General features: G+C 45.3%; 1 protein-coding gene across 10 annotated transcripts in view; it reads left to right on the plus strand.

The window, feature by feature from the left end:
* Positions 1–2,781: 2,781 nt before the first annotated feature.
* The window catches only part of KLHDC8A (kelch domain containing 8A), a 38,199-nt gene continuing 14,052 nt past the window's right edge, over positions 2,782–26,928 (plus strand). The window contains exons 1-6 of one of the 10 annotated variants that reach the window (XM_034767172.1): positions 2,782–2,874; positions 5,467–5,501; positions 8,443–8,501; positions 11,959–12,170; positions 26,215–26,281; positions 26,486–26,917. In XM_034767172.1, coding sequence (XP_034623063.1) covers positions 26,542–26,917 — 376 coding nt within the window. In that variant the 5' untranslated portion in view covers positions 2,782–2,874; positions 5,467–5,501; positions 8,443–8,501; ... (1 more) ...; positions 26,215–26,281; positions 26,486–26,541. Of the gene's footprint in view, positions 2,875–5,029; positions 5,048–5,120; positions 5,207–5,230; positions 5,502–8,442; positions 8,502–11,368; positions 12,171–22,863; positions 23,034–26,214; positions 26,282–26,485; positions 26,918–26,928 lie in introns of those variants that run through there. The other 9 variants (XM_034767171.1, XM_034767175.1, XM_034767179.1 and 6 more) reach the window with 9 other exon arrangements.

Raw genomic sequence — 26,928 nt, forward strand, 5'->3', positions numbered from 1 at the left:
GAGCATAAGCTTTCGTGGACTACAGCCCACTTCTTCGGATGTGAATCTCGCCACATTCTGCTCTGTGCAAGGCAAATTTCTTTGACTTTGCCTTCTCTACCATAAACATACAGCTGTGTGTTGATTAGATAGATATAGCTTATTACCCACATACTCCATATATGTGTATATGTGTGTGTGTGTGTGTGTGTGAGTGTGTGTACAGATGGTGTCTAATATAAGCATGCGTGTGTATATGAATCCAAAACACACACAGCACTGCTCCCATATCTCCCCTGGGGCGAGGATGACTGAACATGTAACAGATGTTAGTCCCTATGCTCAATGCACACCTGGAAGGTGCTCTGATATTACAGCGAGGCGTGTGGTGTAAGAACCTATACAGACTCTAAGAGGCCTTGTGCAAGCTCCCATGAATTAGTGGCAGAGTTGGGAATAGTGAGTCCATTCTCATGGCTCCCACAATGCTCTACCCACTCAACACGTTGCTCACGTGACTTGGTGCCACAGATGCACTCTTCAATCCTTACGAGTGAAGCAAAGTGGGAAATGGTGCCGCTTTTATCTGAACTCCGAAGGCTGAGAGTAGCATGATATGGACTGATCACCTTTGCTAGCCATAGGAAGCTACCAAATAACAGTAATGAAGGTGAGAGTCTGCATGAAAGATCAAGTGTCATGGTGGAGTCTCCATCACTGACCATTTATAAATCCAGACAGAATGTTTTTCTAAAAGATCTGCTCTAGGAATTACTGTGGGGAAGTTCTGTGGCCTGTGTTATGCAGACTATAGATGGTCACAATGGTCCCATCTGACCTTAGAATCTCTGAATTAGTATTACAGCAGCCCCAACCAAGACTGGGACCTATTGTGGTAGGTACCATATATACATGGAGTGAGCAGTCCAGCCATGATAAAGAGTGGGAGAAAGGAGGGATTTGTATAGAGGGGAAACTGAGGCACAGAGGATAAATGACTGGCCAAAGGTCACACCAGGTATCCAGCCCTCTTGAGTTCTGTAGCAGTGCCTGAACCATCCCATTGTCTTGCCCTTTTATCATCTGTTTCAGTAGATGTATGAAATCATAGTTACGGAGTCTGGCTGGGGATTTGATCAGTTTTCCTGTCTTACAATTAATCCCACTGAGGGTGAAAGCCTTGTGCCTTTTCCTTTATGTTCAGAGAGATAGCAGCAATGTTCTGTAGAGAGGACTGGTAGGAGGGGCCTGTCCATGGAGACTGATTGCTGGGAACACGAAGCAGGAAGGAGAGTCTGTGCTCTCTTGGCTGTATTATCTCCCACTCTCTGGATTTTATCTCCTTTTCCTGACTGCTCTATGTCCGTTCCATAGCCAGGAGCCTTATTCTAGTGCTTCATCCCATAAACTTGGAGAGAACCCCTCAAGCTGGCTAATCCACCATGGCGACTGCTTCGCCTGACCACAAATCTGACACTTTATTTACTTTGCTTGGGCGCAGACCCTTCTGCTTCCTCTCCAGTCACTTTGCGAATGTAAACGCCTGCTGCTGGTCTGTGCTGTGACAGCTCTCAGCATCCCGCCAGGGCGTGGCTTCCTGAGGCAGCCTGTTGCTTAGAATGGAGGAGATAGCAGCAGCTTGTCCTTTCTTCAGAAAATACTTCACAAATGTCTGAGTTGCATCTGCATCTGGGAGAGAAGGAGCAGCTGGCTTTGGTTTGGTTTGGTTTTTTTCATTCTTTTTTTTTTATATCTGGCTAAAGAGAATTACTGCCCCTATATCCAGGAAACACAAGGTCCAATCCTGCTGTCTGTTATGCCCCTGTCAGTGCAGAGAAACTTCAGTGGAATAAGTATAGAGTGATCCAGTAGATTGAGCATTAAAAGGATCCCTAACTTGTAGCATCAATAGTTCAAACGTGTCCGGTTACAGAGACCCTGCTAGATAAAAAGAAAGGGCTATATTTGCACCAGCTTTTGTTTCAATTATCTGGTTGTTTATATTTTGCCTCTGTGTCTTTCCCTCCATCCTCTGTGCTCTGAATTCCGATCAATGAACTGGGAGGAATGATTACTGGACTAGGGTCCACTCTCCTTTCTTAACCAACTAGCCCCTCCTCTGCTGTGCTTGTTGCAGCTTCCCCTTCGGTCGTACCACCCACAGATTGCTGGCAGGCTGCCGTCTCAGACTGCCTCTCCCACCCATCTAATTTTACGCACTGCAGCCTTCTCCTCTTGAGACCTGTCAGCGAGGATCTGTGCTAGGCAGAAATAGCCCTGGGAGAGTAATGACAGCAAAATGGTTGCTAAATAGGGAATGGCTGGGGCACTGCAGCAGAAAGGTCAATTATAATCAACTTGTCTCCATATTCCTCAGAGACATCCCAGGGATGAGGAGCAGCTGGGGCTGTAAGGCGTCTTAGAGAGCTGCCACTGATGAAGACAATAAGGTATCAGACGGATGGGACTATCACCTTTTCCTTATGCATTTGCTGTGGTGGTACTGTCTTCTCCCATTGTTGTGAACATAGCTCTGCCCAATCTACTAGTTGCTCCTGTTGTTTTGCAAGGCTTCAGATACTTGCAAAAGTGCCTAGTGCCTAGAGGCTTGTGACCTAACTTTTCATCCACCCAACTGTGGAGCTAGAGAATGAATGGACTTCTGAATGCAGGTCCTCGCCTACCAGTACAAGGTTCTGCCCTGCTGGCATGCAAACTAAATGGTGTACACCTGTTTAGTGATTAACACACTTGCTGTCTTTAAGGCTCAGCTGAAGTTCCCCAAAGTATTTTCAGAAATTCTTATGACCACTACACTTCCTCGAGGGCTTTCTCAACCAGCTGATCTCCAAATGAGTGGCAGACACTAGCTAAACCTAACACCCCCCTTGTGCGGTGAGTAAATGAAGTGCCCATTTTACGGATTTCCAAACCAATACACAGAGTTTAGGTGGCTTGCCTGGAGAGCTCACAATCAGACGGTGGCTGAGCAAGGAACAGAATCCATAAGTCTCAACTCTCATTCCCCTGATCTAACCACCAGAGCACATTCCTCTTCCTGGTCAGGGAATAGAGCTCATGACACCTGATTCCTAAGCCACCTGCTCTAACCACTGGACCCCATACTCCCCCACCCCCTCAAGCTATGAATAGAATCTCAGAGTCCTGACTCTGATTTGCCTTGTTCAAACCATTAGACAAACGCACTCACTCACTCTTTCTCGCTCTCTGAGCTGGGAACATAATGTAGAAGACCTGATTTTATGATCTGCTATCCTAACTGCACTGCCTCCTGTACTGGACTATGTAGGAAATCATCTTTTGCCTTCTTTACATACAGGACAGTATAACTGAACTCGGAGAGTAAGGAGCTCTCCATGACAATGGCAAACTATTGGTTTATTTCCATGGGCTTCCATTTATCACAATGGTAATCCTGAGTAGAGATCCGCTATTTTGATTCCTGCTAGGTCCCAAGTAAGCTTTCTCCATAAGAACAAACATTTTCCCAGCTGTAAATAAACATGGACTTACTTTTTTTTTTTTTTTTTTTTTTTAAGCCGATGGCTTATTTTTCACCCCATTTCTATAGGCTGGCTTGTTATGCAGCTTAGCATCTTCTGCTGCTGATGATGAAATGCTACTAACTGGCTAATTTTGAATGTTGCTCTCATGTATGTATCTTTTCAGCCACTATCTTTTCTTAGAGGCTGCCTCTGCTGAAATGATGACCCTCTGTCAGAGGGTCAGGTGCAGCCGGTGAACTTCTCCCCTTGAGAGAGCCTGAAGCTCTTAGCTCAAGTTTCCAAGGATTGAGGTGACTAGCTGTGGCAGAACTAGCTGAGGGACCTGCACTGAGGGAGAATTAATTAAATGCCAGACTGCCAGATCTATGAGAGAGACTGTCAGTGAGGAATGGATCTAGCCGCTCTAACTCCACAATACAGGCCTCTACCATGTAAATGAAACGGCTAATTTTGCTCTCTGTGAGCAGTAGCAGATGGCGATCCTGTGTGGGTCAACCAGAGTGGCACCAAGACATGCTTGGCTAATGTGCTACGCCTCTTTTCCCCTGCAAATAAATCCCACACTGCTGAATAGACTTCAGGTCTCCTGCTCCGAAGAAGATTCCTGTCTGTTGGGTGGCTGAGCCACCACTAGAGTCCGGGGTGTGTGGAACGAGCCGTTTGTTCTCTCCCATCACCCTCCGCCTGGTCTCATCACTGCAGCTCAGCCACGGGACCCATCAATAGCAGAGGGGCTGCTGCAGAAGCTGTAGCAGGATGATCCAAGGGATGAATCTGGCTCATAGTGTATTAGTTAATGAAGGCCGGGAAATTAACCCTTTATTAGCTGCTCTAAAACACCTTGCTGCATAAAGCATACATGCAAAACCAGTATCTGGTCTGATGCCACCAGGTAAAAGATCCACGAGGCGGGTTAGTTTCCTCCCGAGGATGTAATATGCCTAGGAAAGAGCAGGGGGAGGAAAAAATGGCTGCCTCTTTGACCAACCGCATATATTAAGAATATATTAGTTGAATCTTAAAGGCTGCAGGTGCTATGGGAGGGAACCTGAAATTTGTAGCGTTCAGCCTATTTGTGTAATTTACAAGAGTCCCGACAATTCTACTGCTGCTGTTCCCATGGAAACAGATGTTGGCTTGCAGAAAATCTTTACAGGTTTTGTTGTTTGTTTTTAAATTTAAGTCCTCCTGCCTCGTTTTCAGAGAGGCAGGACACTTTTGCTACCTAGTCCCTGTTTGCCAGGGCATGCCAGAGTTTGACTGGGCTGTTCCCAACCCATAAGCTACCTTAAGCATCTTGAGATCCCTCTGCATCTGTCCCCATGCCAAGGCAATGCTAAGACTACCCATGAAAATGAGGACACCAGCTGGAGTCAATCCATGGGTGGATTTTGTTCTGCTTGTTCTGTAGTTGTACTTGACATTGTTCTCTGCTCTGACCATATTTCAACATCATAAGTTGCTAGACGAACCTCCCCCCCACCCTGCCCTTTCTCTCTCCCACTCATCTAATGGAACAGTCTGACTTCCAAATCTGTTTGGTGAGTTTGTTTCCATGGCAGTTGCTGTCTGTCTCTGCGTCCCTCCCTTTCATTACAGAGCAGGCCCCCAGCAGCCAGGGAGATGGTGTAGGTGGAAGGAGGTCTAGTAACTATGCACACTGCTGTGGCTTTTTTACCATTTAAAAAGCAACTGCTAGGGTAAACCAACTCCTATCTTTGTATATGAAGACTCTCGAGTCTCTGTAGCATGTTACGTAAGCTTGGTTCTTAAGAGACAGACAGTTATTTTCCAGCTTGTCAGGTCTGGCTCAGACAGCAGGGGAAGTCATCAATCATGCAATGAACACGTTGGATTTTGTGGCCGAGCTGATCTACCATCTCTGCAACACATTTCTCTATCTAGAACAAACACACTTTCTTTCACAATCTTGATCTTTCACTTCTTTTGTCTTTTGCAGATGTTAACGTGATGCAGTTTATTCTCCCTGGGAAGGTAAGTCTCTCTGAATTACTCTTTTAAGAAATGATTGCCAGGCAAATGAAGGATCGTAATGTTATGTTTTAAAAAGTGGGGTGAATTAGATGCTGATGGGCTAATAGCATTAGCCCTTATGAATGATTTTATTAGCAGTAGCTAGAATGAAACCATGAGGAGAGAGACTGTGCAAGCTTCCACACATGGATCTCTGTTGATACATCCATGATCTACCCTGCAACATCTCTGGTATCCTGTTAGTATTCATATTACTGTAGGACCTACAGACCCCAGCTAAGATCAGGTCATATGGTGCTAGGCACTGTGCATACACATAATAAGAGACAGTCCCTTCCCCAAAGAGCTTACAGTTTAAAATAGACCAAAGATGGGAGGGGAACAGAGACGGTATGTTGTCCAAGATCACACAAACTTATCGACAAAGTCTGGAATAGACCTTCTGAGCCCCAGTTCTGGGCCTTCCCATTAGACTCCCCTAGTACTGGCTGGCTCAACCCATTTTATGTTGCTCAGTAATGTAACCCATGCCAGCTTGCTGGGGCACTCTGCACCCTTCTAGTGATGGCTGGACCATCTGGAGGTTGATGAGCCTGTGACAGCCTTGGCTCAGAGAGGTGGGTCTCTTCAGTTGGGCGTAACAATTCATGCACTGGCTGGAGGACAACAGCTCCAGTCTGATGGATTTTGAGATTTCAGAATTTGGCTTCGTTGGGCATCGGAATGAAACCTGAATGTTTTGGTTGTGTGGTTTTTTTTTTTTTTTTCAAATTTCGATTTCAACGGCTTTTGATTAGATGTTCTGTTCCATGTGTGTGAGAGAGAAATTTGAAATAAAGACATTTCAAAATGAAAAAGCAAAATGTCTCATTCCCCAGTTGTTCAGCTTTGTTTGAATGTTCCCTTCTCCCCTGTCCCGCCCCGTTTTTTCCCCGAAACAAAAATTCGGAAAAATTTACAGGACTCCACTAAGTGTTTCGAATATGATGGGGGAGCTGCATTTTCCAGGGGCAAACGGTTCCATTGACATTTTTCTGAGCTGTTCTAATCCAGAGATCTCCGGTTTGGTCCCTGCTTTTGACCATCCACACACATGTTTTTCTGAGGCGAACAAAAGTCTGCTAGGGAGCACGGCAATCTCCGTTTTAGAGCTGCTGAAAAATGCGTCAAAGGTTTTCACCAAACAGTTTTTTTGTTTTTAAGACTTGAAAATTCTACAACAAATATTCACTGGAATTTCACTTTTTGAAATTTTTTGACCAACTCTCTCCGTTTTCATTTTTCATGCCACCGGCTCCAGAGTCTAAAAGCATCTTAATGTATGTAATGCATAGTGATAGGCACTGTACAGACACATAAGAAGAGAAATGATGATCATTAGAAGTGGGAGCCTAAGCCACCAAATTGGAACACTCAGGGAGTTTGAATCCAAGGTTTCAGAGTATCCTAGTAGAAACACAGGGGTCAGTAGTGAAATTTAGATTCAGATTCTGACCCCCCCTCAGGTCCCTCCTCAAAGTTTGGGCATGTTCAGATCTGGGGGGTTGGTTCAGGTCCTCCTCTGAGGACAACACTTACATGTAGGATGAAATAATTGATGGGGGAGGAGGGTCTAACCATTGCCTTCTACTGAATAGGCTTTCCGACCTTCTGAAGCATATGTTATCATTGTCCTCCTCTAGTGGTTGCAGCCAACAGAGAGGCTATACAATCTAATACTCCTATAGCTAATAAAGATAATTTTTTAGTTCAGGTGGCTTGGAGCACTAGGTCCTTGGGTTTTCTATTCCTGCTGTTGACCTTGAAGTCCAGGTGCCCCTCAACCTGCGTGTGGGGAAGCTGACAGCTGTGAAGTCATGCTCAGTCTCCGAATCACTGGGATTGTATTGCACAGGCAGGTGCAAACTGTGGGCCCCGATCCTGCCATTGGACCTTAGTGCCTATCCAAATCCACAATGAGTTAAGCGTGCAGAAGTGGCTCTGAATTCAGGACTGGAGCTTGTGGCAGTTGCTATTGTAATGCTGGTGACTACGCTCCAGGCTGTTGCGGTGAAAGGATGCAAAATGCAACAATAAATAGAGAAATATCCAGTTTTTAGTACTTCCCGTCCCCAATTGCATTGGCCCTCACTATGTCACAGGGTGTAATGTTTGTTCCATTTTGATTTCTACTGAGACCCTTATATACATAAAGTGCATTACAGAGCTGAACTGTATAATACACAGTAACTTACCCTGTGATGTAAACTATGCAGCGTGCATGGTAAGAATAGCCCTGCCCATTCACAAAATAGCTGAGATGCCAAGTACCAGTGGAGCCTCTTGAGAAATAATAATAAAAGGCATCATCATAATTACTAAAAAAGAAAAGACTATATCCAGCCATTTCCTCTATACCTGAGCTTTGCATAGTGCCAGATCTTGGTCCATTTGCTAGCACCTCCCATGCATTTACAAGCATAGCAGTTAGAAAAATTACTTTTCTATGAAAGATTTGGAAAGAGATGAACAATTTTCATTAATGTTTTGTTCACTGATTTTCTTTTTTTGGAGGTGGGGGAGTCGTTACAAAAAATTAAACCCACAACTGTTTGGTATTCAGTTCCCCAAAAATGGGGGGGATCATTTTTGGTTACTGAAATGTTTTCATTTTTCAGTATCACTATTATTTTAGTTGTATTGCATTGGTGCCTTGGATTCCCAGTCATGGGCCAGGACCCCATGGTGCTAGGCGCTGTACAGACAGAACAAAACAATGGCCACTGCCCAGAGAGCTTCCCATCTAAGTACTGAGTGTTTTACTTTTTTTTGACAAAAACACAACTGTTTTTTTTATGAAAATGGAAGTCTTGGTGAAAAATCTTCAATTTAATCAAAAAGCCGTTTTTTGTGGGGGGAAAAAAGTTTCCGTGAACTTTTTTCCAACCATCTCTCCTTACAGGTCCGGATCCTGCTTGGAAAACAGTGGCAAACCTCCTAAACCCTGACCCACAAAAAGAGGTGTGTGACTGTGTGTGAGACTAGTTCCATTGGGACTACTCGCATGCTTAAATTACACAAGTGCTTAGGTGCCTTGATGGATGGCTGGAGCTCTCTTGCCTCTTTTCACTTATTTATCCACAGTGGCTGTTTCATTTTGGGGCACATCAGATTCCCTTTCCACAGTTCCTCTCCCTTACCTTATAATTTATACTCTACTCAACTAGGTGTTTCATGGCCTGAGAAGACTTTTCATGATGATGTTCCCACCTCCATAGCAGTCAGCTCAAATCTTGCAAATTCCTTGGTGTCTAGGTTTTCAGCTGTCTGGATTGAGTGGTAAACAGTCTGTTAAATAATAATAACTTATAAATACTAAGTGTCTAATAAAACCAAACCTCTAATAAGCCCCCATTAAAATGCACGTTGACATTCTTTTTAATTTTTAAAGAGGCAAATGCATTTGTAATTAGCATTTTAACATTAGATTGGCCATGTTCCTAAGGTTTCTATTTAAATGCAAATTAAATCCTCCCACTGGAAAGCTAATCGGAGATGAAAATAGCTGGTAGGGGATGGGAATTTGCTTCCATGTGGAGTCATTTTAGTCATCTTGCTGTTGATTTCTTCATTTTTTATGGCCTGGTTTGCTTTAAAAATAGAGTTCCTATGTAGAACTGCATGAAACATCTGTAATAATTAACCTTGCTTGGTTCCTGACAACACTGAAAGTTAAGCTCAGACTCTCCGAAAGGTTTGCTAGCTTTCTGCAAACATGGACTAAAGTTAGAACTAGCCTGGGCCCAGTTTTGGACGATCTAGCGCTTGGTTTCACATAGTAATCAGGTCAGAGAGGAAGGATGGTCCTGCGTTAGGATCCTAGAATAGGATTTCGAAGTTTCGTTTCCAGCTCTGCCACGCACTCCTTGTGTGATGATGGGCAAGGCATCGGGGGCCAGATTTTTAAATGTACACCTCTACCCCGATATAACGTGACCCGATATAACACGAATTTGGATATGATGCGGTAAAGCAGTGCTCCAGGGAGGCGGGGCTGCACACTCTGGCGGATCAAAGCAAGCTCGATATAACGCGGTTTCACCTATAACGCGGTAAGATTTTTTGGCTCCCAAGGACAGTGTTATATCGGGGTAGAGGTGTATTTAGGCACCTAAAGATGCCAATAGGAACTTAAGAGGCGCTTAGGCCCTTTGGAAAATCCAACTAGGTGCCTATCTGCATCTGTAGGCATCTAAATACCTTTAAACATCTGGCCCTTAACTCTCTCAGTGCCTCAGTTCCCCATCTGCGAAAGGGGGACTCCTTGTCTGAGCTAAGCACACATGCAACCCATACTGAAAAGAAACTGAGTCTGTCTCCCTGTGGTGTCTGGTGTACATAACAGCTTAAAGAGGCTACTACAGATCAGATAATACTACAAGGGGACATTACAGGGCTGAGATCTTTACGTCAAGTGATAGCTGCTCATGCTTTTAGATCTGAAGCGTGCTGGTTCAAACCCTACTAACTATCCAAGCCTGGGTGACTATACACAGATGTGCATGTGCTGTTTTAGGACGCATCCCGTATCTCAAGGAGCTCATAGATTTAGGAAGTGGTATCCAGTGGGATCATCAACCATTTTCTCAGGTATATGTGAATGTGAGAAATTCAATGTGGAGAGAGTCAGCCAAAATAAGTGGTAAAGAGAATGAATTATGAGATTGTCATAGTTTAGGGAGCTCCTCAGTAGATGTTGATGTTGGCTCCAGGAAAAAACTGCTCTAGGCCATTATGCAAATATAACTTTGGGAAGTAGTTACTGGGATATACTTTGAGATACAAGGTTGATTTGAGGAACATCTTTTATTGATCCAACTTCTGTTGGTAGAAGAGACAAGCTTTTGAGCTCCACAGAGCTCTTCTTCAGGGCTGGGAAAGTTAATCAGGGTGTCACAGCTGAATACAAGATGGAACAGATGGTTAAGCATAAGGAGTTAACGCATGTTGCAAGAAATTGTTCAAGATGAAGTGGGCAATTAACACCTCTGCAGTCACAGGACAAAGGCAAGTTAGTGGGTTACAGAGTGTTGTAATGAGATATAAAACCAATGTCTCTATTGAGTCCCTGATTTTTGGTGTCTAGCAGAGTTATGAAATTTAAGATCCCAGGCTCCTCTTCTGAAGGTGTGTGCAGGTTTCCTTTGAGGATGAAGACTGAGAGGTCAGCTGTAGAGTGTTCTTTTTATGAAAAGTGATCAGCAGCAGATAGGGTGTTTTTGTCTTTTATCATTTTTCTGTGTGAGTTCATTTGAGAGTCTAGTGATTGTCTAGTTTCACCCACGTTCTTGTTGGGGCATTTGATGCACTGGACAAGGTATACCACATGTTGTGATGGGCATGTGTAGGACCCTTGGGTCTTTGAAGGTATGTTGGGGGTGGTGGTGGGGGGAGTATTGACCATCATAGCAGTGGAGATATAGCTGCAGGTTTTGCATCTGTTATGACGGCCTGGTGCTGCTTTGAGTTGGTGGGGTGCTAGCTTCTGAAGATGAGCTTAGCGATGCTACAGGATTGTTTGAAGTTCCAAAAGAGAGGGTTTGGGAAAGATTTCTTTCAGGATGTAGTCCCCATGGAGTATGGGTTGTAACTGTTCAATGATATCCTGTATGGGTTCTAATGTGGGGTGGTAGGTGACAGCTAAGGGTGTGCGGTCAGTGGGTTTTTTCTTTTCTGTATTGAAGCAGGCTCTTTTGCGGGATTAGGGTGGCCCGTTCCATGATGCGCTCTACTTCTCTCGTGGAATGTCCTCCTTTGGTGAAGGTGGTTTCAAGTGAATCCAGCCATCTATTAAATCTTGCTCGTCCTCCAGGGCTCTGACTCTAGCCAAACAGGCACAAGGGATCATTTGCATCTCTCTCCCCTGCCCCTAAAGGATCTAGGGTGTGGGCTGAGCAGCTGCCTAATGAGATGCTCGCTGAGACCTTGAGCTAAATTCAGTCCTGGCTCAAGCAGGCGAAACTCTCCACAAGTCAAGGGAGCTACATTTGTCTCTCCAGGGTTACCTTTTGCCCCTCTGTATCTTATTGGAAACATCTCCTGCTTTTCATCTTTCCCATTTTAGTCCTTCCTTCTGCCTCCCTTTCCCTGTTGTTTTTGTTTTCCGTGCAAGTTCAGAGAGAGACCCTCTTACAAAACATCATGTGCTAGCATGGGGAGCCATAAAAGGCTTAGCATAGCTCTCATAATCCAGTACGTGTACACACACACACACACACACACACCTCTCTCTCTGACTTCGGGCACTGAGAAAAATACAGGTCACCACACCAGATGGGGATTCCTCTGACTCTAATAGTCTTTCATCTTCTGTAGGAAAGTGATTAGGTCCGTTGGATTTATGCAGCCAGTTGATTTTATTTCTCCCCCTGGAAACCCAGTTTGCTTCTTTCTTGGTTTACTTTCCTCTTAAACAAAGGCTGCAACCTCCAGGGAGAAGGAGAGAGACCAACGCACAGAGAGAGAGAATGGCTGTTGAGAGAAATGAGACAGAGGAACAAGGGAGGGGAAGAGAGATTCAGAGCTGTTCCTGCAGGAGCTAGGTGTCTGGACTTTCTTGTGTTAAAGTTGCAGAGCATTCTGAATAAAGAGCAAGTCTTCCTTGGGACCCACTGCTGCCTCTCAAAAACTGTAAGTACAAGACACTTTTGAAGTATTTCTTTGGCAGCTGAGAGAAAATTCCGCACTCACTAGAGGTCATTGGGTTATTAGCGTGTGTGTATGAGTGCAAGCCTTGCAAGGGAACAGCTTCTTTCACACATGAGCATAGCTTTTAAGGTGCAACCTGAGATGAATCTTTAAGAGCATCGATGTTCTCAAAAAGAAATGCGTGGGTCAGGCCAGGGTGGTAATTTTCTCTCAGTGGTTGCTTTTTAATGGCTTCAAAACTAAGGTTGCATTGTATATAAATTCTCAGAGGGTGCTTCTGGTTGGCATCTCCTGAGGCTATATCTGTGGGGCTGCGGCTCACCGTGCCACAATCCAAAGCCAGACGGTGTCAGCCTTTTGCAGTCCAGGCCAATCCTTGAAGGAAGAGGCCCAGATCCTCAGTTGGTATAAAGGGGTGAAGTCAATGGATCTATGTTAATTTACCCCAGTTGAAGATCTGGCCCAAGCTCCTTAAATTATATTTATAGAGATGGCCTAAATACCACAAGGCTGGGTGCCTCGCAAATATGATTAATGAGACTGAAAGATACGAAAGTGAAACTCGCATATTTGATCCAGTGAAAAATAAAATGACTGACTTATAGAGAGCAACAGTAGTTATGACCGGGTGGGAATGAGGAACACAGCATGGGGATTAGGAAGATCAGGAAAGGGTCAGCGTTTGCTATGTGAAGTGGATTGTTTTTCTTTTGTAGGAATTGTAGCTCTGAGTCTCTCATTAGACAAATCCCAGGGTGAATCAAGCAGTCCAATAAATCTTGCTATGTCCTCCGAGGCTCCCCAGCCACACAGGGACGAGGGATAATTTGCATTCCTCTCTGTCCTAACAGGCAGAATTTCCAGAGGTGTGGTGCCCACCCCCTCTAAAAATTGACTGTCATTTCTTTCCCTTCTGCCCCTGCTCTGGGGCTCCTACAGATTTACCCTTGCCCTGCTGTTAGCTGTGGAATATTTCCTTGCAAATGCTGTTCTGTCCTCCCTTTTAGCAACATCGGGAAAATTACATTTGGCATAAGACAGCAAATAACAATCTCCAGGGGCTGGTAATGGGGTTAAAACCAGGCAGGAAGTTAAATATTCATAGTCTGCTGTCTTTGCATTAAAACTGTGTGCATATAAATTAAGAATGAGCGACATGAACTGCCCATTGTAGCAAAGGCCTCTTCTCTCCTCACAAAGTTTCAGTTAATTCCCATTTACCAATACAATCTTTTCCCTCTCTTTCCACACCCAAAGCATCTTTTCCCCTGCACGACATTTTCCAGCCATGTAATCCTGGAAGAAATAGGGCTTGTCAGGGTTTTGTCGGGTTTTCTGGTAGCTGTCGAGAGACTTGATTCAACTTGATGGGAGGTCAGCAAATGTCAGATTTAACCAGAATATATATATATATAATCTAGAAACCTCAGCTGTCAGGCCTTGTGCAAAGGGGAAATGATGTTGGCACCAGAGTCCCTGTTTTCAGAATGATTTGAAGCCTTTGCTGCTAAAATGTGGCATAAATTGGGGTTGTTTGAAAGCACAGGCTGGTAACTCAATACTGTGCGGGGCAGGCTAATCATCAAATAATACTCTAAGCTCATAACTTTCAGATCTGCATATGGAAGGCCTTCCTATCCACAGATATTGCTGAGCTTAGCTGCACAGCTTTCTGCGAGGGTAGCAACAGCAGGGAGAGGCTTTATTTTTACAGGATCATGCCGTAAAGCATGGAAATCTTTAGGAGGAGGACCAGATTTCCAAGCGCTCAGCACTCACAAAAGGCGTCCGAGTTTCAAACAAGACACTGCTCCTATGTAGGCACCAAAAGAAATGGCCAGAGTTCCAGGGGAGCTCAGCAAGTTGAGTGCCCACTGGGTGCTGAGTGCTTGGAAATCTGGCCCCGTTATGTGTGTTGAGCACTGAGAAATCTGGCTTGTTGCTTTTCTGAAAATCTGCCCCACAGTGTGTTTCATGCTTCGCTCATTGGCTATGTCTTCACTGCAAAAAAAAGGTGTATTTAACATCAAGCTTGGTTTCTCAGTGTAAAATTCTGAGAGAATTTTTTACCTCCTAGCAGAGGTCAACCCCAGGTGGTGGGCAGAGAGTTGACCTTGAATAGCTGCATCAAGATAAAAACAACAATGCCTTCTTTCCACTAGGATTTTACATCAAGAGAGCTACCTTGATATAAAAACCCTCTTCTGTTTGCAGTGAGAGCATAACCAACGAGGCCTGATTCTGCTCGCCTTGGGGCTTTTGTCACTGATGTCTATCGGCCCACGAATCGAGCCCTTGGCACTAGGTTCACCTTGGCTGAAATTCATCCAGAACATTCCATGCAACTACCCCAAAAAAGCACGTGAATTAAATGATATATATTTTTAGATGAGCCGAAGCAGCTGATTTTGATGATAGTGATTCATTTCAAGGTTTACAGGACATTTGCTTGTCTGGAACATTTCAGGACTCTGTGTGTTTATTTAAAATACATTGCATCCTGCCAACTTTTTGTGCATGTAGTAACAGAACAAAAAAGGTTGAAGGAAATATTCACAATTATTCTCTTCTCCCTCCCCCCAATTTGGTCATATTTTGATTCTCCATAAGCTTCCTGCCGTGTTCTAGAAAAATGTGATTTTTTTGTTCCTGTTGTATTGTCAGGAAGCTCCAAGTTCAGATGTTTAAAATGCTACTTTTTGCTTCTCTGTTAAAGGCATATGTAACAGGGTATGTTGGCACTGTAAGGCAGGCCTACAGTCTAGTTCTTTTCTGAACATTTCACCAAGGTGAATCAATTGAGTCTCCCATCCCTCTTGCAGGTGCATTGCATTGAAAAACATTGAGTTTCTGTTTAAATAACAAAGCAAAGACACTGCTCCCATTTAGGATAAGTGGGATTTTAAGGCTGCAGGGCTAACTCAGCTCTGATGTAACTCCATTGACTTTAGAGCTGAACTTGGCCCTAGTCTGAAATAAACCTGAGTCTTTACTAGATGACTAATAGGATGCTTAGTCATTGCCCTCCGGAGCAAGCGATCAGATGCTACACGCAGTCTCAATAAAATTAAGCACTGAGTCCTGCTCCAGAGCGTACACTGACTTCATTTGGGTTTTGGATCAGGCAGTAGGTGAAGCTATCCACACTGAGCAGCTGGTGTGCAGCACCACATGTGAACCCGTTCCCGGACTCGAGATGTCTACGTAAGAATGGCCATGCTGGGTCAGACCAAAGGTCCATCTAGCCCAGTATCCTGTCTTCCAACAGTGGCCAATGCCAGGTGCCCCAGAGGGAATGAACAGAACAGGTAATCATCAAGTGATCCATCCTCTGTCGCCCATTCCCAGCTTCTGGCAAACAGAGGTTAGGGACACCATCCCTGCCCAACCTGGCTAATAGCCATTGATAGACCTATCCTCTATGAATTTATCTAGTTCTTTTTTGAACCCTATTATAGTCTTAGCCTTCACAACATCCTCTGGCAAGGAGTTCCATAGGTTGTGAAAAAATACTTCCTTTTGTTTGTTTTAAACCTGCTGCTTATTAATTTCATATGGTGGCCCCTAATTCTTGTGTTATGAGAAGGAGTAAATAACACTTCCTTATTTACTTTCTTTTCTTGGCAACAGTGCAACCAGTCTAGGGAGCTGTCATGATTTTATAGATCTCTATCATATCCGCTCTTAGTGGTTTCTCTTCCAAGCTGCAAAGTCTCAGTCTTATTAAGCTCTCCTCATATGGAAGCCGTTCCATACCCCTAATCATTTTTGCTGACCTTTTCTGAACCTTTTCCAATTCTAATACATCTTTTTTGAGATGGGGCGACCACATCTGCACACAGTATTCAAGATGCAGGCATACCATGGATTTATATAGAGGCAACATGATATTTTCTGTCCATTTACCTATCCCTTTCTTAATGATTCCCAGCATTCTGTTCTCTTTTTTGACTGCTGCTGCACATTGAGTGCATGTTTTCAGAGAACTATTCACAATGATTCCAAGATCCTTCTTGAGCAGTAACAGCTAATTTAGACCCCATCATTTTATAGGTATAGTTGGGATTATGTTTCCAATGTGCATTACTTTGCATTTACCAACATTTGAATTTCATCTGCCATTTTGTTGCCCAGTCACCCAGTTTTGAGAGAACCTTTTGTAGCTCTTCACAGTCTGCCTGGGACTTAACTATCTTGAGTAGTTTTGTATGATCTGCAATTTTTGCCACCTCACTGTTTACCCCTTTTTCCAGATCATTTGAGTATGTTGAATAGGACTGGACCCAGTGCAGACCCCCTGGGGGACACTATTATTTATCTCTCTCTATTCTGAGAACTGACCATTTATACCTACCCTTTGTTTCCTATCTTTTAACCAGTTACCAATCCACAAGAGAACCTTCCCTCTTAGCCCATGACTTCTTACTTTGCTTAACAGCCTTTAGTAAGGGACCTTATTAAAGGCTTTCTGAAAATCTAAATATACTATTGCCACTGGATCCTGCTTATCCACATGCTTGTTGGACCCCCCCCCCCTCAAAGAATTCTAGTAGATTGGAGAGGCATGATTTCCCTTTACAAAAACCATGTTGACTACTCCCCAACAAATTATGTTCATCTATGTGTCTGACGGTTTTGTTCTTTACTATAGTTTCACCCAGTTTGCCTGGTACTGAAGTCAGGCTTACTGGCCTGTAATTGCCAGGATCACCAATGGAGCCCTTTTTAAAAATTGGCATCACATTAGCTATCCTCCTGTCATTTGGTACAGAAGCTGATTTAAGTGATAGGTTACAGACTACAGTTAGTCCTGCAATTTCGCATTTGAATTCCTTCAGAACTCTTGGGTGAATAACATCTGGGCCTAGTGACTTATTACTGTTTAGTTTATCAGTTTGTTTCAAAACCTCCTCTAATGACACCTCAATCTGGGACAGTTCCTCAGATTTGTCACCTAAAAAAAATGGCTCATGTTTGTGAATATCCCTCACATCCTCAACTGTGAAGACCGATCTAGGTGTGACTGGAGCTTGTGTAGACATACTCTAGCTAGCTTTAATGGAGCTAGCTCAGATAGTGGTGGTTCAGTGCAGGTTAGCCTCGTGAGGAATTAGCCAGGCTTCTGGGTGGGTTTGTACAGTGCGCACTGAAGCATGTGCTGCTGCATCTTCACTGCTCCAGTCCCCAAGCTAGCTGGATGAAAGCTAGCTTGGGTATGTCTGCATGAGCTGCAACTGCACCCCTTGATTGCAATATGGACATACCCCAAGAAACGTACACAGTGAAGGGGTGGAGAACAGCCACCCACAAGGAGATGTGATCTTCAGCACAGTCCTTGTGGTGATTACGGGACATGTAGCTACAGGATCCACGCCGAGGCCTCCCTCCTGCCACCAGGTGTTCCATGAATGCTGGATCAGGATTCCATGTCTGCCAACCTCACCCTCATATCTTCCCACAGGCCCTATATCAGTGGTCCCCAACCTTTTGTGGCCAGTAGCACATTCATGTTTTCAGAAGAGTGCGGCGGGCACCAACAATTTTTCAAGGCTTATTTTGTATTTGTACATTAAATAATACGAAAAACATCATATTTAATATTACGTAATATACGAATCCAGAAAGAAGAGAGAAGCCGCGAGGACAGAGAACACCGGCGTCCGCAACCCCAGAGTACTCTGTCCCCAGCAGGCGCAGGGCCCCGGCTTCTCTCCCCTACTGGGCACTAGGCGGGCCCCACGCCTGCCGGGGACAGAGAACACCGGCGCCTGCAGCCTGCAGCCCTGGAGTTCTCTGTCCCCGGCAGGCGCGGGGCTGAAGCTTCTCTCCCCTGCTGGGCAGTAAGTGGGCGCACATAAATGCCCTGGTGGGCGCCAAAGCACCTGCAGGCACCGCGTTGGGGACCACTGCCCTAGATGGTGACCTTCGAAGAGCAAATATCAGCTCAGTTCTCAGCCCTGAAGTACCTCCCTTGAGACGGTGTCTCTATCTCCGAGCCATGCTGCCTGTAGTCTCCTCCTGCTCCTTTTAACAGCACGCAGGCAGTCAGTATAATTGAAATGAAGCAGCTCACTCAGAAACATAAATGCTGTGCTTGGGGAACAGGAGATGAGATCTTTCGCCAGTGTTTGCATAACATTCCCAACGTATTGTTGCCCGTCTTCCTGTCTCTGCTGCTGTGACAGTCCCCAGTGTATTGAGAATAATTGTGGATTCAGCTATTGGTATTGGTTTGTCATATTATTCACAGCAAAACATTCAAACCTCCTTGACAGTTCAGATAGCACACAGCAGAGCTGCACAGCACTTATCTGATGTGACATTTAGGTGAGTACAAGAGCTTCCTCTTGGAATCGGAAGGAATATAGGTTCTCTAGTGTCTTTGTCAGGCTGGTGGCTAATCTGTCTGTCTAGCCCACGTCTTGGCAACCGTGCAACCAGTCTGGGGAGCTGTAATATTTTAGAATCGTAGTCCTCGAAGGGACTCTGTCAGATGTCATGGGCTTAACTCGCCTCTCAGTTGACACCAGTGTAAATCAGGAGTAACTCCACCAAAGCCAGCAGAGTTCAGAGTCGCCTGTGTACAACCAATGTGAGATCAGAACGAAGCCCTGTATTTTTAAGAAACACAGTGGCAAATCAAGCCTTGTAACTCCTTGGAAATCGGTATCATTCCACCAGCTTGGAGCATGCAGTGGTGTACCAGCTCCAGATTTCCTTAACCTTTGGCATAAAATGAAAAGAATTGTGAGCATCACATTTACTTTTCAACATCTAAGACCCTTGTGCATTCATTCAGCTTAGAGAGTGAAAAGAGACTCCCTTTCCTTTGCAGTCGTTCTCTAGTAGGTTTACACTCTCAGCTCTCAGGCACTGACTTGCACAGGGCTACAATGTTTGGGTTTGCTGATGCTTTAGGAGCGAGTTTAAATCCAAACAAAGCTGTTTTCATTGGAATGAAGACTCAAGACGTAAGTGGCTCCTAGGTCTTGCTCTGGCCCACTGCGCAGGGGTGAATTTTACCGTTAGAGCATGACGCCCTTTGAAATACGTGTGAGATGAGATTCTATGAAAGAGAGAGGTAGCATAAAGGACCTACCTGCATTCTAGCAAATCTAGGTGTGTTCAGAGTTCATCCCCCTCCCCCCCAACACACTGACACACAATCACTTTACTACAATATTTAACACACACAGCTGTTTAATAAATGGCAAATGGCTGTTTTGTAAAGAGCAAACTGCTGCAAATCATAAACGTTGCTTTAAAAACCGTGGGGCTGGATCCTCAGCCGGGTGTGACTTTGTGTAGCTCTATTGACTTCAATAGAGTCACGCCAGCTGAATATTTAAAAAGTAACATTAATTGTGCATGTTCTGCACTCCCCCGAGATACCAAACAGTGACCTGTTCAAAGCATGATGGAAACCAGAGGGCAAGGAATAATGGTTTTGTCTGTAACAGCTTCCAGGTTGTTTTTTTAACTCTTGTAGGATACAAACTATGGCCTAGAGCAGTGGCTCTCAACCTTTCCTGACTACTGTACCTCTTTCAGGAGTAGGATTTGTCTTGCGTACCCCCAAGTTTCACCTCACTTAAAAACTACTTACAAAATCAGACATAAAAATACCCAGTGTCACAGCACACTTTTGCTTCCGTTCTTATTTTTACCATATAATTATACAAATAAATCAACTGGAATATAAATATTGTACTTACATTTCAGTGGATAGTATATAGAGCAGTATAAACAAGTCATTGTCTGTATGACATTTTAGTTTGTACAGACTTCACTAGTGCTTTTTGTGTAGCCTGTTGTCTAGTTTTACAAGCATCTAGATGAGTTGATGTACCCCCTGGAAGATCTCTGTGTACCCCCAGGGGTACAGTACCACTGGACTAGAGGCTTCAGTTGCTGCGCATCCTCTGCTCTCATCAGTTTCACTCCCATATTCAGGCCCCCTGTATTTTTCTTTCTTGAGGTTGTAAATTTCTTGCCTTCCCTGCACCTTGCTTTCAACACCTCGTCACCTGCTATGAACCACAAATGCACCCAGTGGTCCAGGGATACCCCACTGCTAGGAGCTTTTATCCTGGCACTTTCTGGGCGAGACTGATTTGAGCAGCTCTGGCAGCTGGCTCAGCATGACAAAGAGAATCTCTCCTCTCCCATCTCCTTTGATAGAAAAGCAATTACTATTCATTTTTGTTTTAATGTAGCCATTTAGGAAGAAAATGTTAACGCTTCCAATTTGTTTGGTATAATTAAGTGGTAATTCCATTTGCCTGGGAGTAGATGAAGAGGAAAATGGCTGAAGTAGGTTGGGGCTATTTGCTCAGCACATTAGTGACAGCCATACAGTCCCGAGGCACGGCACAGTTATTACTTTGGAGTGAAAACCCTAGTGCCCCTTGAGAGAGGAGGGAAGGACTAAGTGTTTCAGGCTGACCTTAACTATTTTTTTATTGTATATTGTTTAGAGATGGACGGCAAGGCTAGAAGATAATTCTTCTGCCTTGGCATTGAAACTCATACGAGGTAGCAGATTAATGCACTAGATGCTCCCCTTTGGACGCCCACGCCTGGGTTCCATTTGACGTGGGTCACAACTGGAATGAATTTGGCAGGTCTCTGCTTAGTCTGTCCTCGCTATGGGCCTGATCCAAAGCCCAGTGAAGTCAGTGGAAAGATTCTTGTCCGCTTCAATGGGGCCATGATCAAGCCCATGGCTTTCCTATGCTCTGACACAATTGGGAGTCTCTGAAGCTCAAGTGTGAGGCTCAGGGTTTGCTCCAGGACAGGATTAAGAGAGGTCACTGGCTGAACTGTCTGGGAATGCCAGCAATGAATAGAAGGGGGGGAAGGCCCTTGGGGGAAGAATGAGGTGCATTGGCTCATTAGTGCATTGAGTAGGGGAGCCTAGACCTGGTATGTACAGTAGAACCCCTCTTTTGCTAATTTATTGGGGTTTCAGGTCATAAAATCAAACAGCTCAAAAATAGAGCAGATGCAGGGCATAAGTTGCAGCCTGGTGCACTGTGTGGCTTTCGTCTTGTCCTTCACACCAATGGCAAAGCGATTCCCCAAGCACCGAAGGCATCGGAATGGGAAGGGATGTCGACTTGTTCATAATCACTTGTTCTCCCTTGTTTTTCTCCAGTTTGGGAAAAAATGGTTCGTATAACTGGTTGTTCATAAGGCTGGTGCTTGTGAAATCGAGGTTCTACTGCAGTAGTAGGGTGTGGGGCTTCAGGTCAGGGCTGAGATCAATTAACAAAGCTGTGCGGGGAGTCAAGAACCCAGCACTGGAAAGCAGGGTTCCTCAAGTTCAGGACTGAGATGCACTGGCAGGGCTGTATGGAGGCTCGGGACTGGAGTAATCAGATTGCTGCGGTTCAGGAGGGAGATGAATTAACAGGACCCTGTGGGCTGAAAGAAGCTTGCATAGCAAATGTCTGCATTGTGTGGTGTTCTCAATCGTCTCATTTTCACCACTATTGAAATTCCCTAATGAGACAGCTGAATACAGACTATGGGATTGTGACGTTGCCTCCCTTTACGTTTGGGTTACCTTAGATTTTGCTCCTAGGCTCTGTTGTCTCAGTTTTGATCATAGAATATTAGGGTTGGAAGGGACCTCAGGAGGTCATCTAGTCCAACCCCCTTCTCAAAGCAGGACCAATCCCCAGACAGATTTTTACCCCAGTTCCCTAAACGGGCCCCCTCAAGGATTGAACTCACAACCCTGGGTTTAGCCAGCCAATGCTCAAACCACTGAGCTATCCCTCCCCCCATGCTGACCCTGGAACGACCACCCACTGAATCATATGCAGGAAAATCTGCTTCTTTCAGGCCAAACTGCACAAAGTCCTCGGAACCCTATGCGTCTCCTGTTCCAATAAGGATCTTGCATTTCACAAGGAAAGCAATGCAACTGACTCAGTACAGGGACGCTTGATCAGCTCAGACTGCTGCCAAAGGCACTGAAAGGGTTATAACTCTTGGTCTTGATGCCTCAGTGTGCTGCGACTGTACTTCCCATTACAGTAACAATATTCGTGTGGGTCTCCCACCCCAGGGAGGGACAGAGGTAGCTGCTAAGCTCTGAGTACATTCACCCTTAAACCACATTTGGGAGCTTAACATTAGTTTTAACCCCGTTCTAGCTGGTTTCTAAGTAACACAGTTTGCCCAGCCACAGTTCCTGGGGTCGAAGTTTGTTCAGAAAGCCTGGTTTAGAACACTGGGACCAGTCCCCCCGCTGGTGTAAATTGGCGATGAAATCAGTGAAGCTAGGCGGTCTTAAATGCTGTGGACATCAGTGGAGCAATGTTGATTTATACCAGCTAAAGATCTGGCTCATCATTTTTAGTTAACATGCTTTGGGCTTCGCAAAGGTCAAATCATGGCAGAATCTAGTTTAGTTGGAGTCATGTTTAAACACGGTTCCTGAAATCAGCTTAAAGAGCAGTGTAGCTGAAACCTCATAGTATGGTAACGGGAAGAGGATTTGCCACTGATACCTTGTCGAAGTGGCTAGTTTTTAAACTGCTGGAAAATAAGTTGCATCCCACATGGGAAGAGGAATTGGTTGGTTAAATAATACTGTTCCCTGGCACCTGAGCTGAAGTTCTGCTTTTGCCAAATGTTTGGGATAATAATGCTCAGCTCTTTATAGGTGGGGAAGTGACTTATCCAAGGTCACACAGCAAGTGAGTGGCGGAGCTGGGAATAGAACTCAAGTCTCCTGGTCCAATGCCCTATTTGCTGGGCCATGCTGGTTCTATTGTGATGGTGTAAAATAAACTACAGGTGAAAACGTTAAACGAGGGCTTCCAAGCCACCAAGGTACAGGAGGGTGGGGAAGGAATAAAAACCACAGAGCTGATCAAATTCTGAGTGAAATTATATATTTGACAAATATTGAATTGTTCAGCTATTATTCAAGAGACAATGAAGCAATGCTGACTTACACCACATAAGGATCTAGTTGTTGTTTGAATCTCTCAGTGATCAAATAATTCACAAAATGCTTTAACTTATTGTTATTACAGGTTAATTTGTAGTACGCGAGTGCCTAGATGTCCTGATCCAAGGTCCCGTTGTGCTAGGTTATATATAAACACACCCATAATGAAGATGGTCCCTGCCCCAAAACGCTTACAATCTCAGTAACGCAACAGAACTTAATTTGTGTCGGAGCTTGCACGGGCTCAGCACAGCACCTCTGCTGTCAGTGGTGTTTAGTAACACATGCAATTCGCCACTTGCATGCACGGTGTGACCTTGCGCCTACGGTGCGTGCGAGGTGATGGTGTGCGGCAGACTCCATTTTGAGCTCTGACACATCTTTCTTTACAAATTAAGCACTGATAATGCATAAAGACAATAGCTTATCCAATTAATATTATTTGATCCGCTCTATAAACATGTAAATTGGAAGGTTGAATTGCAAAAAAACAACCTTTTGATCTCCTGATGTAAAGCACAATATAAGAATTCTATAATATTTATCAATAACCCATTTTACATTTTTAAAAAAGGAACCAACCTCAGCTTTACTTTGCTGGTTAAGATCTGGACAGTGCTGTGCTGTTGGAAGACTATTTAGCAGCTCATGTGTGAAATGAATTTGATGGACCTCAGTCCAGTTGTCAGTAGTTAGCTGTCTGCATCACAGTTGCCCTCCCTCTATTGGCAGTGAAGAAGCTAAGTAGTGACTGGGCTAGGCAGACTGAGCTCACCTGCAGGTGGTCCTTACTGATCAAGGCTAGCAAATGATGGCAGGACAGTGGGTGAGAAGTTTGCTTTGCTGATGCCAGTTCTATACCCACTCAGGGATAAATAATAATAATCGCTTGCGTTCTATAGCACTTGCCATCCGTGGATCTCACGAGGCTGTACAAACTATCAGTATCCCAACTTTCCTGATGGGGAAAACAGAGGCGAAGTGATTTGCCCAAGGACATCCAGCAGGTCAGTGACAGAGCTGGGCACAGAAACCAGGTCTGTATGCTCTACTGACCGTGCCACAGCAGGGCTATCAGTTCTGTCCTTTGCCACAGCACTGAATTCAGGCTGGAAAGTTTCAGCCATGCAGAGCCTTTCTGATAGCCCTGGTTCCTTTGGCGCTAAGAACCTCTGCCCCTCTTTCCTTCTGGGGAGAATTTGCTCATGCTCCACAGTGCGGTTCAGTGAACCCATCAAGATAGCAACTCAGATCAGAAATGATGGGTGATTAAAGGGAGTTGTAGGTGGCTGTTGCTAGGTTACAGGCTCTCTCAATCTGCTCTCACTGTCAAAGGGTTCTGAGTTGGGGAGATCTGAAGCAATGTGGCCGGGACTGGAGGAGTAAGTACTTCCAACCCGTTGTGTGTGTGGACAGCCCTGTCGGCCCAGAAGCAACCAGGGACTTCTAACGTGGGAGGCTTGGCTCCTTAGGAAGCAATGCCAGGCATGGCATGAGACGTGGTGTGGGTTAGTAGGAGGTGCTGCGGACATATCTCCTCTGGAGTTCTGTGATAGCTCCTAGTTCTGGCAGTGGCAAGGGGCATCCCAGCCGCTGCCTTTGGGCAGAGCCATGATCTGCAAGTGGTGGTGTGAGCTCAGGCTTCTGGAATGGGGCGCGCAGAAGTGTCTGGGAGCAAATTGTTTCCTTTCCCTCTGCTCCTGCTGATGCAGAGGGGTGTGGGGCTGGGCTTTGCCCCTAAAAAGCTGGGACCACAGCCAGTTGTTGGCTTTGCTTGGGCTTAGGGCTTGCCCTTATCTTACCTTTGAAATAGATGGGAAAGCGCCATTAGGCCATTGAGTCGACACCTTTCCCCATCACAAACAGGAGAGAGTTCCCCCCACAATAGGGCAATCACGGTATCCGAGGCTTAAACTGATGCCATGTTCAGTCTTAGCCAGAAGGTTGAGAAGAGGTGATGGGCGTTAGCTTCTCTAAAACGAAACCGTGCAGAGGAGCAGGCTCAGGTTGCATCTCACATGCATCAAGATCCCCGAAAGCTCCAGAGGAAGTGGGGACCAAGTCAGATAGCCCTGCACTCCGGGAGTCCGGATTCCTGGGTTCTTTCCTCATCTCTGACACTGACTCGCTGTGTGACCTTGGGCAAATCACTTCACCTTTCTGTGCCCCTCTTTCAAATGGGGATAATGTTACTTTGTGAAAGCACTATAAAGGATAAGTACGAAGCATTACAATGCTAGGTGGGGAAAGGTTTCCCATATAGGCTAATAAACCACCACATGTGCTCTACTTTGATAGTGGCAAATATCCATTATTGCTAGAAGCCTGAATTTCAGAGATCAATTTGTGACACTTGGAGAGGAGCATTGGCCCCTGGAGCCAGAAGTGTGCCTGTGCTCTGTATACTGTGTGTGTTGAGGATGATACAGTCCCAGAGTGATGGGATATATAAATCCTACTTTACTTTAAGTTTAAACTCGCCAGCAGCTTGGGTTACATAACGAAGGCTGAGTTTCTCACTGTGGTTTGCACACCTATTTATACACAGGTGTGAGTGCGTGGGTGGCTGCCTCTCTCGATCCCCTTCTGTGTGTCTCCTCTCCTCTGTCGCTCTTCATTTGTTCATTTCATCTGAAGGTTTGACAGCTATTCAGAGCGAGAGGAAAAAATAATCCCTGGTTTCCAAGGGTAGTTTGAGACTCTCACTCTGTCCTGCTGGGCTGCTTTTTGGATCTTGTACAGTTCAGCTGTAATACTGCGTGTGACAGTCAGAGAGCTGTGGCTGGAGGGTTGGTCTCTGTACTCCAGCCTTTTTGCCTTTCCCAGCAGGAGGTACCATAGTAGGTTCCCCCTGGGGGTTTGGGAAGATGTTGACAATGGGCATTAATAATAATCTTGTCAATGAAGAATTAAAGAAAGAAAAGTTCCTAATGAGCCAAGGAAGCACCGAGCCGGGGAGCTGACAGCTTGCAGCATCCTCGGTTGGAATGTCCTGTGGGGGAGGGGATGCTCAGAAAAGGGGGGAGCGAGCTGAATCCAACCTGTGCCTTTTATTTTTAGGACCCGGCTCTGCGTGAGCTGCTCTGGCAGATGTGGAACTGCAGGATTAATGGAGACGTGATGAAAGGTACCGGCTCCTGCTTCTCTCTCTTTCTCTCTGTCTCTCTGTGGTAGATGGGACCTCTCATTATGGACGGCTGCGTGGAAATAGATGCATTGCTCGTGAAGGGGTTACTGTGTGCCCGGCTCTCTGGTGGGGGTGGGGGTTCTTTGTATATTTCTCTGCTTGTTTTCCCTGTGTGTGATGCTTGTCTCTGGCTGTGTTTTGCAGCTTAGCCAGCCCTCTGGCAGGCAGGACAGATGCTGCCTCATCCCTGACGATCCGCAATGGAAGTGCCCAGTACCAAAGATTTCCAATGGAAAACCCTCGCACCCCTCCCCAGCGGCAGGGTCTACTGCTCGCTGGTGGAGGCAGGCGGCCAGGTCTTTGCCATCGGAGGCTGCGACGACAACGGAGTCCCCATGAACTGCTTCGAGGTTTACTCCCCCGAAGCCAACCAGTGGAACTCTCTCCCTCCCATGCCCACGGCCCGGGCAGGAGTAGCCGTGGCCGCCCTGGGCAAGCGGATCATGGTGATAGGAGGGGTCGGGATGAACCAGACGCCCTTGAAGATAGTGGAGATGTACAACATAGATGATGGCAAGTGGAAGAAGAGGAACTCCTTGAGGGAAGCCTCAATGGGCATCTCCGTGACGGTGAAAGGCAAGGAGAAT

The sequence above is a fragment of the Trachemys scripta genome, chromosome 4, assembly GCF_013100865.1.
Source record: "Trachemys scripta elegans isolate TJP31775 chromosome 4, CAS_Tse_1.0, whole genome shotgun sequence".
Lineage (NCBI taxonomy): Eukaryota > Metazoa > Chordata > Testudines > Emydidae > Trachemys > Trachemys scripta.